The sequence below is a fragment of the Carcharodon carcharias genome, chromosome 10 (assembly GCF_017639515.1).
Source record: "Carcharodon carcharias isolate sCarCar2 chromosome 10, sCarCar2.pri, whole genome shotgun sequence".
In the NCBI taxonomy this organism is placed as follows: domain Eukaryota; kingdom Metazoa; phylum Chordata; class Chondrichthyes; order Lamniformes; family Lamnidae; genus Carcharodon; species Carcharodon carcharias.
This window is the reverse complement of record NC_054476.1, coordinates 10,363,483-10,378,340: the sequence shown is the minus strand read 5'-3', so window position 1 is coordinate 10,378,340 and position 14,858 is coordinate 10,363,483. Positions and strand designations below refer to the sequence as shown.

Below are 14,858 nucleotides of genomic sequence, written 5' to 3'. Positions count from 1 at the left end.
TTATGATGGACTCTCCCAGGGTCCATATTCTGGAGTTAAACTTAAACCTTTGCATTATTACGGATGGCTGCGGCTGAATATGCATCTTCACGAGGTCTACTAATCTGTTGAAAGATTTAGAATTGGGCACATTTGGAGCTGTCAGGCTGCGGCTGAGATTGTATGTCTTGCTACCACATATGCTCAAAAGAATTGCTTTCTGCTTCTTCTCCTTGATTGTTTCACTCACTATGAAATAAAAACCAAGGGGCTCTACATACTGGCTCCAGTCTTCCATAGATGTGTTGCCCTGAAGTTATTAATATATATTATTGGAAAATATTTTTCTTTTAAAATCGAGATTTAGTCTGTCGATGTGTCTTAATTGAATTAAAGCCAGCTAGTCTGGGTGCTTTGATATGTAGTTTTGATATGTAAGAGAGATAGCATGCATGTGCATTTTTTTGAATAGCATATTCAAGTGGGGTGAAAAATGATACCTATCTAGCAGATACCAAGCCATATGTTTATATTACTTATAAAATTGGTAAGATGAAAGGAGTTTCATTCTTAGAGAGGTTTAGTTCACAGGTCGTTGATACAATGAGAATTAACCTGCAATGGGTAGTGGTAAGTATAACAAGGCAACCGTTTTGAATGTGCAGAGTGGAGGCAATGTGAGATCGAAAGGCAGCTGTAAGCCTCCAACTGGCTCCACAGGAACCAAAGTGAAAAGAACCTCATTTTGAATTTGTAAGGTGAAAATGCTTTGCCTGGTGTTTGGTTAAGTATATGGGTTGCTGTTGCCTTAATGGAGATTAGTTTGGGAAATTGTTAAAAGTTATGATAGTAATTTGTATCCATGCGTATATATATTTTAACCTGTGTAAATTAATAAAATATTTTATTTAGTCTAATGTAAAACCTCGAGAACTGGTGGTCTGATTGTCGAATTTAGAGTCGCATCTCCAACATAACACTTAAAATTATAGGTTATGATAATTGCTTAAAGTTTCCCTCTGGGAATTGTAAATACCTCCGCTTTACCAACTGCATCGGTCATAACACGCATCATAAGGGTCAATGCTGTAGAAGAGTGGCATGACTGGTGAGTATACCTTTTCATTCTTAAGATCTGATGTACTCACTCTCACAAGGCAAGTTGCAGCATCAGTGTTATTTTACCCTTGTTGCCAAATGTACTGGACAGGTAGCTTTTTCAGAAGCTACATGCCAGAACCAGGTCCACGATTAGAAAGCCACGACTCCAGATTACCTATGCTTACAGCTGATTTGTTGGAGTCTCCAACAACAAGCACGTGACCCAATAGGCAGTAGGAAAATCTATAACTTCAATCACTACATCTATCAGCTGTGTCTAATTATTTTCACTAGGGATGTGGAGTCTCACTTTCAAACAACATAACACTTCCACTGTGATCAAGCAACAGCATGGGAATCTGCTAGTTTTCATTGCGCTTGTCAACCAAGTCAAATATGGAAATTGTGGGCATTACAGGCTATTTTAGATCTGGTAGTATACAGGATTAATTAATAGCATTACAGGAATGCAGCCCCTAGAGAAGATTGATACTATGATAAGCCTTATAATTAAATTAAATCGATAGCAAGAAATGACGTAGGGTCAGATGATGTAGAATCTGTGTGGGTAGAGTTGAGGAACTGCAAAGGTAAAAAAAACATAATGGGAGTTATGTACAGGCCTCCGAACAGTAGTCAGGATGTGGGGCACAAGATACACCAGGAGATAGAAAAGGTGTGTAAGAAAGACAAGGTTACAGTGATCATGGGGGATTTCAATATGCAGGTAGACTGGGAAAATCAGGTTGGTAGTGGATCCCAAGAAAAGGAATTTGTGGAATGACTACGAGATGGCTTTTTGGAGCAGCTTGTGGTGGAGCCCACTAGGGAACAGGCAATTCTAGATTTAGTGATGTGTAATGAGGCAGATTTGATAAGGGAGCTTAAGGTGAAGGAACCCTTAGGAGGAAGTGACCATAATATGATAGAATTTACCCTGCAATTTGAGAAGAAAATGCTGGAATCAGATGAATATTACAGTTGAATAAAGGCAACTACAGAGGCATGAGGGAGGAGCTGGCCAGAATTGCCTGGGAGATGAGCCTAGCAGGAAAGACAATGGAACAGCAATGGCAGGAGTTTCTGGGAGTAATTTGGGAGACACAGCAAAAGTTCATCCCTAGGAAGAAGAAGCATACTAAAGGAAGAGGCAACCATGGCTGACAAGGGAAGTCAGGGACAGCATAAAAGCTAAAGAGAAATGCGGCGAAGAGCAGTGGGAAATCAGGGTATTGGGAAGCCTACAAAGACCAACAGAGAACAACTAAAAAAATAAAGAGGGAGAAGATTAAATAAATGAGGGTAAACTAGCCAGTAATATAAAAGAAGATCGCAAGAGTTTTTTTTAGCTATATAAAAAGTAAGAGAGAGGCAAAAGTGGACATTGGGCTGCTGGAAAATGATGCTGGAGAAGTGGTAGTGGGGAACAAAGAAATGGCGGAGGAACTGAATAGGTACTTTGCGTCAGTCTTCACGGTGGAAGACACGAGTAACATCCCCAAAGTTCAAGAGAGTCCGGGGGGGGGGGGGGGGGGGTCGGCGGCGGTGGGGAGCAGAGTTGAATATGGTAGCCATTACCAAGGAGAAGGTGCTAGGAAAACTGAAAGGTCTGAAGGTGGATAAATCACCTGGACTGGATGGATTACACCCCAGAGTTCTGAAGGAGATACCTGAAGAGAGAGTTGAGGCATTAGTGGTGATCTTTCAGGAATCACTGGAGTCATGGAGGGTCCCAGAGGACTGGAAAATCGCTAATGTAACCCCACTGTTTAAGAAGGGAGTGAGGCAAAAGTCGGGAAATTACAGGCCGATTAGCCTGGCCTCGGTCATTGATAAGATTTTAAGAGTCCATTATTAAGGATGAGATTTCAGAATACTTGGAAGTGCATGGTAAAATAGGGCAAAGTCAGCATGGTTTCATCAAGGGGAGGTCATGCCTGACAAATCTGTTAGAATTCTTTGAGGAGGTAATAAGTAGGTTAGACAAAGGAGAGCCAATGGAAGTTATCTACTTGGACTTCCAGAAGGCCATTGACAAGGTGCCACACAGGAGGCTGCTCAGTAAGATAAGAGCCCATGGTGTTAAAGGCAAGGTACTAGCATGGATAGAAGATTGGCTGTCTGGCAGGAGGCAGAGAGTGGGGATAAGGGGGTCCTTCTCAGGATGGCGGCCGGTGACTAGTGGAGTTCCGCAGGAGTCATTTTTGGGACCACAACTTTTCACTTTATACATTAACGATCTAGATGAAGGAACTGAGGGGATCCTGGCAAAGTTTACAGATGATACAAAGATAGGTGGAGGGACAGGTAGTATTGAGGAGGCGGGGAGGCTGCAGAAGGATTTGGACAGGTTAGGAGATTGGGCAAAGAGATGAATACAACGTGGGCAAACGTGAGGTCATGCACTTTGGTAGAAAAAATAGAGGCATAGCCTATTTTCTAAATGGGGAGAGAATTCAGAAATCTGGAGTGCAAAGGGACTTGGGAATCCTAGTCCAGGATTCTCTTAAGGTTAACTTGCAGGTTGAGTCAGTAGTTAGGAAGGCAAATGCAATGTTGGCATTTATTTCAAGAGGACTAGAATATAAAAGCAGGGATGTGCTGCTGAGGCTTTATAAGGCTCTGGTCAGACCACATTTAGAATATTGTGAGCAATTTTGGGCCCCGTATCTCGGGAAGGATGTGCTGGCTCTGGAGAGGGTCCAGAGGAGGTTCATGAGAATGATCCCAGGAATGAAATGCTTAACATATGAGGAACGTTTGAGGACTCTGGGTCTATACTTGGAGTTTAGAAGGATGAGGGGGGATCTGATTGAAACTTACAGAATACTGAAAGGCCTGGATAGAGTGGACATGGGGGAAGATGTTTCCATTAGTATGAGAGACTAGGACCTGAGGGCACAGCCTCAGTGTAAAGGGAAGACCTTTTAGAACAGAGATGAGGAGAAACTTCTTTAGCCAGAGTGTGGTGAATCTATGGAATTCATTGCCACAGAAGGCTGTGGAGGCCAGGCCATTGAGTGTATTTAAGACCGAGATAGATAGGTTCTTGATTGGTAAGGGGATCAAAGGTTACGGGGAGAAGGCGGGAGAATGGGGTTGAGAAACTTATCAGCCATGATTGAATGATGGAGCTGATCTATGGGCCAAGTGGCCTAATTTCTGCTCCTATTTCTTAGGGCTCATATTGAGCTCAAGAGTTAAAGTTAAGGCTGAAACGAAGGGGGTCATCATCAGATGCTGCTCCGCTCAAACATTTCCAGGCCCGGATGCTGCTCCACTTTTCTTGCCAGGTCTTGAGCTCGGCTCCTCCAGAAACACAGAGCGCAGTGTCCTTTAGAGAGCTCCGTTGCATTGTAGCAGTTTATTTTTGGAATGGGACACAGGGAAAACAAGACAAGCCTTTTTACAGTACTACTGCTGTATGGTAAGTTTAAAGGTCCAGTGTGAATTAGGCTAGGATGCCTAGAGTGGCAGGTAGGTGAGGTGGATTTTGGCTGGGGGGAGGGTCAGATGTTGGCATGGTCAGGAGGGGTAGTGAGTCAGGGGCAGGTATTGGGTGAGGGTAAGTTTGGGGTCAGTTCTGTTGTTACCCAGGGATTAAACTAGGTTTTCTCTGTCGAACGTTTCCTGGACAACTATTCAGCCAAGTCCTAAGGAACTGTCCAAAGTCTCCGGCTCTAACTCTGGAGTCGGAAACATTCTTAGAAAGTCCAGGGGAATTGCCCATTGGAAGTTGAAACTTCCCAGGCGATCAGGCAATTCCCATGGAGGTCAGTGGGCCAGGATATAGGCGGGACACTGCATATCTTCGGTCATACTTCCGGTCTCTGACGATTCAAAGACCAGAAGACCTGGGCCTAAGGTGTTAACTCTGAGCAAAGCAAGCCATGTTGATATGAGGGCCGTTTGACACAAGTAGAGAAAAAGCTAGATTAAAAGATATGATGGTAATTAAGCAACAAACATCTAAAAGGAATAATTGCTGAGAGAGACTTTTTTGTTGAAGTGTTTCATCTTGCATTCATCAGGACAATTCACAAGAAAACACCAATGTCAGGGGAAATAACATACTTGTATTGCATGAGAAAAGAGTGCTGATTGGTTGGCAAGTGGACTCTTGAGTGTGCCATGGGGAATGCATCAGTGGATGGTGACTGACATTCCACTGCCAATTATTGTTTCAAATTTAAGCCATGCAGCTTGACTCTGATCAAGACACTTCCCTGGAGAATGAACCAATAAATGGCTGTCACTTACTTTGTTCAGCTGAAACAGGTGCAGTGTGTACACCTGTCCTTTCTGTCTGCAAAGAACATGGCCACTTGTATGAATATATGTAGCTTCAATACACACAAATGCGCCACACTCCAAGCCCAACTACAATCAAGCAAAATCTTCAAACAATGCTTGGCAGGTAACTGTCATGGCAACGTCTCTACCAGAGTCCATTTGCCAACCAATCAGCGCTCTCTTTTCATACAGTACAAATATATTGTTTCCCCCGACACTGGTATTTCCTTGCGAGTTGTCCCGAATGCAAGACAAAAAGTTTTGGCAAAAAAGTCTTTGTTCAGCAAAATATAAGTTCTTCATTACCAAACAACAACAGGAATAATTCATAATTTGTAATAAATATACATTCTCGACTAAAATCCGTGAAAATAGCAGGGAAAGGTTAGTCATGGTTTGAAGGGGTGGATTATAATTTTGCTGAAAAAGCTTCGTAAACTGAGGATTGGGAGGATTTTAAAATTTAGCAAAGGACAGCCAAGAAAATGAAGAGAGAAAAAAGTGACTAAATTAATGTTAGCTCCTTAGAGACAGGGACAGGAGAAATTATAATGGGGAATAAGGAAATGGCAGAAACATTGGGCTGAGCTTTTACTTACTGACCCAAACCTGTCCTTTTTCAACCGAGTTAAAATTTCCATAAAACAATTACGTTGTACTTGTTTCATGGTAGCAAACATAAAAAAAGTGAGGAAGTGTCCAGCAACAGTGAGGGACTTAATTTCTCCACTGCCATTTCTTAATTTAATGGGCAAGTGCCAAAAAATCTCTGATGGTGCGCATCCCAGGGTTTTAAAGGAAGTTGCTACAGAGATAGTGGATGCATTGGTTCTTGATCTTCTTGAATTTTAGATTTAAGTATAGTCCCAGTGGATTAAAAGGAAGCAAACATAACCCTATCAAGAAAAAGAGGCAGAGAAATATCTGGGAACTATGGTGACATTAGTAGTAGTGAAAGTGCTAACATCTATTATTACATACATGGCAACAGGGCAATTATAAAATCATATCGAGCAGAGCCAATATGGATTTATGAAAGAAAAACAGCATTTGCCAAAGCGATTAGAATCTTTTGCAGATGTAACCATCAGGGTAAATAAGCAGGAAGTGTGCATTAATGAATTTGGATTTTCAAAAAGCATTTCATACAGTGCCACATAGGGATTATTCCACAAAATTAGGGTTCACAGGATTTAGGATTGGTTGGTGGCTGTAAGTCACTGGGAATAAATGGATCATTTTCTGGCTGACAGGCTAATTAGCTGGATGCAAGGACCAGTGCTTGGGCCTCATCTATTTGCAAAATTAGGCGAGGGGACCAAGTGCGATATATTCCGGTTTGCTGTGATGCAAAGCTAGGTGGGAAAGTAAGCTGTGAGGACACAGATTGCAAGGGATATAAGCAAGAACAACGCAGATGGATGGTGTAAAGTTACCTACTTTGGAAGGAAAGAAAGGAAAGCAGATATTTTTCAAAAAAAAAACTGGGAAATGTTGGTTTCCAGAAGGATCTGGGGGTATCCTTGCACATGAATCACAAAGTTAACGTGCAGGTTCAGCAAACAATTACGTAAGGGAATGGTACATCGCTTTCATGAGAGGGGGATTGGGTATAATGAAGGCTAAGACTAAAATGTCTTCCCACAATTATGTAGGGCCTTGGTGATATCATACCTGAAGTAGTGTACAGTTTTCATCTCTCTGTCCAAGGAAAGATATATTTGTCTTAGAGGGGCTGCAAAGGTTCACTTGGAAAGAGAGAATTGTCCTACAAAAGATGTGGTAGACAAGTCTATATCCTCTAGAATTTAAAGAATGAGGGAAGCTCCCATTGAAACAACATTAAGGATGCTTGACAGAGTAGATGGCGAGAGGCTATTTCTCTGGCTTTGGAGTCAAGTACTCAGCCTCTCAGAGTAAACAGGCAGCCATCAAGGACTGAAATGAGGAGAAAGCTCTTCATTCAGAAGGCTATGTATTTTCGGAATTCTCTATCCTAGAGAGCTGTGGATGCTCAGTTGATGCAGTTATGAGAGGGAGATTAATAGAATTTTGGATATAAAGGAAATCAGGGGGATCTGGGTATAGTGTGGAAATAAAGAGTTGAGATAGGTCAGTCCTGATTTCATTGAATGGCGGAGCAAGATTGAAGGGCTGAATAGCCAATCTCTGCTTCTAATTCTTATGTTCTTATGACTTATCCTCAGGTTAAAAACAATCATAAAAATGGAGCGCTAATGAGGGGTCAGATGATTTCTTTTTACATTCAAAAAGGAATAACCAAAATCAAAGATTTTTTTGGCTCTTTAGGTACATTAAAATATATTAGATTGGTCAAGTGATAGGAAATCAGCTTGCTAACAAACTAGCCAAATTATGGCTAATACTGGCTGAGATTTGTGCACCACCCAAAGGGCCAGAAAACCCATTTCTTGAGATTATGCGGAATGCAGAAAGCCATTTTATAAATGTCCATAATCCTATTCAATTGTCTGTGCAACTTGGGAGTGATGTGCCTCTGCTATAGGTTGCTAACACCTCAACCTTTGAGAGCAGCCAATTCTTGGGGGTTTAGAAAACAGAGGCAGGCAATTTCTTTTCTTTTAAAGTTCATTAGAAAGAGTGAAGTTTTGAGGTAGATTGGAATGGAGGATAGGCAGGCAAATAGAGTTGGTTGCTTCTAGCCTTCCAACACTAGAATTTTACAGCACAAAAGGAGTTATTGTGCTTAGGCCATTTCTTTGAAAAAGCTATGTCCTATAGACCACAAATCTTCCTATTTCAAGCATTTACATAACTCCCTTTTGGAAATTATTGAATCTATTCCCATCACCCTTTCAGACAGTACATTTCAGAGCATTTATGCCCCTTTCAGATATTCATATGCAGCAAAGGGTTATCAGACTGATTCCTGGGATAGCGGCACTGACATAAGAGTAGAGAGTGAATCGATTAGGATTATATTTGGAGTTCAGAAGAAAATTGGGGGGGGGGGGGATCTCATAGAAACCTATAAAATTCTACAAGGGCTAGACAGGATAGATGCAGGAAGGATGCTGCCAATGGTGAGGGGAGTCCAGAACCAGGGGTCACAGTCTGATGATACGGGTAGGCCATTTAGGACTGAGGTGAGGAGAAATTTCTTCACCCAGAGAGTGGTGAGCCTGTGGAATTCGTTACCACAGAAAATAATTGAGGCCAAAACATTGTATGTTTTCAAGAAGAAGCTAGATTTGGCTCTTGGGGTGAAAAGGATCAAAGGATATGGGGAGCAGGCTATTGAGTTGGGTGATCAGCCAGGATCATAATGAATGGCGGAGCAGGCTCGAAGGGCCGAAAGGCCTACTCCTGCTCCTATTTTCTATGTTTCTAACCACTGGTTCTTTTGCAAATTATCATAAATCTGTGTCCTCTACACTTCTGCCAGTGGAAACTTTCATTTACTCTATCAAACCCATTGATGATATTGAATACTTCTGTCAAATCACCTTTTAACCTGTGCTTCAAGGGAAACAAGTTTTTCCAGTTGACTGCAATCGAGTGCAAATGGAGGAATACTAGAGACATAAATGACAACAAAGCAAAAAGAGGTAAGAAAGGTGATTTATTGGAGAGTTTAAAGGGCAGGAGGGTTTGCATTGTTATGGGAGGGGCAGAAAGATGTAGTGGACTTGATGGGGGCCCAGGAAAGGGGAAAACACAAGTGAGTAATGCCCTACAGAGAAAGAACAGGGAACAAATTAGGCACCACTGTCCAGGAGCCAGAGATGCTTACTCCTGGATGGCAAAAAAGACAGCTACTAAAAATATTTTACACACAAGCTAGAGGCTTATGACGACTTGGGTAATATAAACAGTGTTTTAGTGTAAATTATATAAAGTAAAAAACATGGAGGCAAACGTTAACAGACTCCAAAAACACGCTGGTAATGTTTAGAGGAATGAGCACCTTTCAGGTCAATTCTGTAACATTTGAAACATCAGTGGAAAACCTTAATTTGCAACACAAGAGTAATGTGAACCAGTTGCCCTCAAACTGGGGTCTAGATTCCAGTGGATCTATGGAGATTTTCCAAGGGTCCACAAAATAATCTGAAGAGTAAGATTTGGAGACTTTGAGGGTAGGGGACTTGTCAAAATAAACAGGTGCATCAAAAAAACAGACTAACCTGCTTTTATCTATAGATCCTTAAATCACTTCCTGCGATCATTCATTAAAGTGGTAAAGGCAGGCATAGTGTGATGGATGTGGCATGATCTGCCATACAAGGAGGAGTGTGTGCATAGAAAAGCACTGAGTGCAATGACAATTTACAATGTGAATAAACCATCTGGCTATTTCTTGATTTTTCCTAACTGTGTTGAACACTGGATCTGAATTCAATGACCTGGTTTGGAAGTGCCAGTGAGCAGAGTATAAGTAGGCTATTAAGTTTAAAATTAAATTTAAAATTACTGCACTTATCAGATATTTTCATTGATCTGACAAACATTTATATTGCTTGTATGCTAATTTGAGGTATTACAGATAACTAATCTATTTGGGGGAAATAAAAGCCCTTCAACCAAATACATTTTGAGAATCACTGCTATAGATTACTAAATAGTGCAAATAGTACTGTTCAACATATTGCCAGAAAAACCCAGTGGCAGCATGGAAATTCAGTGGCTGTTGACAGCAATGGAGATGTTGATTATTAGAGCAGCATCAAAATTAATCCTTTGTGTAGAACTATAAACTGGTGTCAATAGGAGGGAAAAAAATCCAAGCACAATTGGAACAAAGTCCCTGATACGATATAGGCTGACAGACAGTTACATGCATCATGTGCAAGGGAGAATCATATTTGTTCTCCCTTGCTGCCTTTTATTTTCATTCATGCGGTGACAGCATCGCTGGCTTGGCCAGCATTTATTGCTCATTCCCATTACCCTTGAGGTAATAGTAAGCTGCCTTCTTGAGCCACTGCATATTCATGTGGAATATTCATATATGGGCCATTCATTTTTAAGTGGATAAACACAAGAAAAGTTGTTTAAAAATCTTAAGATTTCCATTTTAAGTCCTCTCACAACCTAAAAGATACTAAACCAAACCATACTTTGTGTCTCATGTGACAAAGGCACTGAAGGTAGCCTTCACTGACCACTTAAGTCTCCAAGCTTCCACTGATCCATCTTTCCCAGTAGATTCTAGTTCATAGGCATACCTTAAACTCCAAAATACAAAACTAGAAAATTAACTTCTCAACACCATATATAGATTTAAAAACCTTTACTTGTAGCTATAGGTATGGTCCAGTGTAAGTCAGATACACGGAAGCTATCAAAAGCATGAATCCCACTTGTAAAGTATAAATTTGATCATTCAAGCACAAAATTTGTATGAACTTACCTAGTTGCCTTGAGCTTCAGTGTTGATAGCGATTTTTGCCATTCTTTGTAGATCATGTGATCAGCTGACTGACTTGCGCAAAAGTAATAATCCAAATCCCCTGAAATTAAATCTAACCAGATTTGTGGGAAAACAATGAGTGGAACCCAAACAGATTTAAATATTTATCATTTATTATGTTTATGCTTCCCCAGTGCTTTGGGAGGAAAAAAAAAGCATCTTCCAAATGTGAAATTTCTCTGGTCATGATCTTTCCAAGAAATCTATAAAAATTGTGACTTACACAGGGCCTTAGCTATAAAAAGTACCAATTTAACAGCTACAACTATCCACAAATTATTGCTTTAAAAATTCTAGAAATTAAAACTTTTGAAATTATAATACAATTTAATTTGGTTAACTTGTAACACAGATCTTTGTTTTTAATTGTCTTTATTAAAAAAACACTTAAATATTCATAACCTCATGCCATGCTTCATGATTCCATACAGAATCAACACATTTCAAGTTGAGCTGATCACAGGGAATGAAAACACAACAAACAACAGTCAGAACTTGCTAAAACTTTCTAAAAGGAACTAAACAGACAGATCTAGTCAGATAACAGACTTTCATCTCAATATTTAATAGATGGTGCTGCATTAATCAAAACGCAAGTACAGGCAGCTAGGTTTGAAATAAGCTATCGGAGCCTCAATCTTATCACCTGATACAATTAAAGTTTCAATTGGAGACATGAGCAATACACAGTAGCCAACAAGTTACTCTGATACTACCCAGATGTTCTTCAGTTTTTGAATGCAATTATGAGAACATTAGAGAGAAGCTAACTGAATTACAGAAGTTTAACTGGTTCTAGAAGTGTCAGTGTGAATGTCACGAGTGCACAACAGTTCTTAGTATTTGTTGTTAATGCAGTCCAGAAGCCTATATACAGAAATGAATTATGTCACAATACATAGTTATTCACTGTATTGTACATAAACCAAAAAAATTATACATACTAGGTCAATAGGAGGCCAATAGCTACGAAGAGGCCTATGTCACACTTCATGATTGCACCGTTATTTATGGGCTATCTATTTGCGACTGCTTTTTATTCGTTCCAGTCTTTTCTTCAGATCATCAAGATTAGCTGCTGAAGTTGTGTTACTGTTGGTCTGCATCGGTGGATGGTGAGATTCCTGTTCTTGGTTATATTCTCGTGAATCTCGAAGATGAGCGAGTTTATTGTGTAGCAGCTCAGAGGATGATGCAACTGCAGGTACTGTTGGTTTGGACAAAAGTGAGGTTGCAGGTTGCCTTTCTTCAGGCTGCACCAAGATAGATGAGAAAAAGATGGTAGTCAGTTAGTGTCATTCTGGGATACATGACTAATATCCCAGAGACCCAGGGTAATGCTCTGGGGACCCGGGTTCGAATCCACCATGGCAGATGGTGAAATTCAAATTCAATAAAAAATCTGGAAGTAAAAATCTGATGACTACCTTGAAACCATTGTTGATTATTGTAAAAATCCATCTGGTTCACTAATGTACTTTTGGGAAGGAAATCTGCTGTCCTTACCTGGTCTGACCTACATGTGACTCCAGACCCACAGCAAAGTGGTTGACCCCTAAATGCCCTCTGAACAGGAGCAATTAGGGATGGGCAATAAATGCTGACCTGGCCAGCTACGCCCACATCCCATGAACAAATATAAACAATAGAGGAAAACAGAAACTTTAAACTACCAGGTTACATCTTTGATGGGGAAACAAAGTGTAGTGGATTATATTTTACAGTAAACAAGGGTTTAGACGATTGTCCCATACAAAGCAAAAAGGACTAGGGGCACAGCTAGTTCTGGAGCACAACTCTTCAGCATCACAGCTGGGGATTTTGTTGAAGCCCAGTCTTTGCTGAATGCCTTGCCTTCAGCAGTTTCTTGTTATCACATGGGCTAAATCGAATGGCTGAAGGTTATATCTGTAACTCGGGATCTCAAGTTAGAGGCTGAGGTAGATCATAAACAGGGCACTTCTGTTTAAAATAAAGACAGAAAATGCTAGAAAAACTCAGCAGGTCTAACAGCATCTGTGGAGAGAAAGACTGAGTTAAAATTTTGAGTCAGCTTTCGTCAGAGCCTTCAAACTTTTGATTAAAGATGGTTGCTAATACTTTAGCCTGGTCTTTTGCACTGACTAGACTCTGACATCGTGCAAGATGGGGATATTTGTCAAGCCTCCTCCTATTAGTTATTTAATTGTCCACCAGCATTCACAACTACATGTAACAGGACTGTAGAGCTTTGATCTGATCTGTTGATTGTGGGATCACTTAGTTGCATCTTCAGTTTCACCAGTTTGACACCTTATTTTTGTATGCATGGTGCTGCTCTTGGCATGCTCTCCTGCACTCTTCATTGAACCAGGGATGACCTCCTGGGTTGATGGTAATGGTAGAGTGAGGGATTTGCCAGGCCATGAGATTGTGGTGGAATACAATTCTGCTGATTAAGGCCCACAGCTCACTATGGATGCCTAATCATGAGCTGCAGAATCTACCCCATTTAGCATGGTGACAGTGCCACACATGATGCAGCACGTCCTAAGTATGAAGACAGAACTTAGTTTCCACAAGGATCCTGCAGTAGTCACTCTTAACAATGCTAGCATGAAGCTGCATTGGCAACAGGCATGTATATCGGTGAGGACAGGATCAAGTCCGGTCTACCCACTTGTTGGTTCTTTCTTCTAGGGATTGGCCAGCATAGTGCTACCATGCCACTCCTGATTATGGACATTGAAGTTCCCCAAACCAGAATACATTCTGTGCCCTTGCTATGCTCAGTGCTTCTTCTAAGTTATGTTCAACATGGAGTACTAATTCATTAGCTGAGGGAGGGAGGGAGGTAGGTGGTAATCATCAAGAAGTTTCCATGCCCCCATTTGACATGGCACCAGACTTCATGGAGTCCGAAGTCAATGTCGAGGATTCCCCAGGGCACTCCCTCCCAACTGTATACCATGTACCATCAACTCTGTTGAGTGTGGCCTGTCAGTAGGGCAAGACATAATTGAGGGTGGTGATGAAGGAGCCTGGGGGATTGGTGGTTAAATATGATTCTATATGGCTGTCAGGCTGTTGTTTGACTAATCTGTGGGGCAGCTCTTCCAATTTTGGCTTAAGTCACACTTCTCAAAACAAGGGTTTAGATGATTGTCCCATACATAGCATTGCTGGATTGGAGCAGAATGCAGAGGGCCAAGGCACATCCCACTGGGTAGGTGGCAATTCTTTTTGGATGATCTAGGTAGCATCCTGAGTGTCTAAGTACCACAGCACAGGAGACTGCCACTCAGTCCATCAAGTCTATGCCTGATCTCTGTAGAGTAATCCAATCAGTCACAGTCACCACTATCTGCATGTTTATTTCCAAGCATCTATCCAATTTCCTTTTGAAATCATTTGTCTCCACTTCCACCACCCTCTCAGACAACAAGCTCCAGATCATTACCACTCAATGTAAAAACTTCTAACTCACATCCAATGCCCCTCCCCCAACTCACCATCTCTTTTGCCCAAAATCATAATTCTGTCTCCCCTCGCCTTTGCATCATCAGCTAATAGGAACAGCCTTTGTCTACCTTAAACCAATCTTAATCTTGCACACCTCTGATTTCCCCTCAAATTCATTTGCTTCAAGGAGAACAACGCTGCTTCACAAATCTAACCTATTAACTAAATTCCCTAATTCCTGAAACCATTCTCGTAAATCTCCTCTGCACCCTCTTAAGGATCCTAATATAGTTCCTAAAATGGGACAACCAGAACTGGATGCAAAACTCTAGCCATGGTCTTGTCTGAGTTTTATAAAAGGTTCAGCATAATGTCCTTCCTTTGTACTCAATTACTGAAGCCCAAGATCCTACGTGCTTTTTAAATGTTCGCTCAACACGTCCTGCAATTTCAATCATTTTTGCATAAGATCTCCCATGTCCATCTACACTCATTCAAACCGTGCCATTAAGTCTATATTGCCTTTCCCTATCCCTTCTGCCAAAAATACATCACCTTACTTCTGTATCAAATTCCATCTGCCATTTGT

The 14,858-nt window shown here is 41.0% G+C and overlaps 1 protein-coding gene across 3 annotated transcripts in view; it reads right to left on the bottom strand.

Annotated features, from left to right (window-relative positions):
• Window positions 1–11,183: 11,183 nt before the first annotated feature.
• The window catches only part of ckap5 (cytoskeleton associated protein 5), a 137,606-nt gene continuing 133,931 nt past the window's right edge, over window positions 11,184–14,858 (bottom strand). For all 3 annotated transcript variants that reach the window (XM_041196985.1, XM_041196986.1, XM_041196987.1), the window contains one exon: window positions 11,184–12,081. In XM_041196985.1, coding sequence (XP_041052919.1) covers window positions 11,848–12,081 — 234 coding nt within the window. In that variant the 3' untranslated portion in view covers window positions 11,184–11,847. The remainder of the gene's footprint in view (window positions 12,082–14,858) is intronic.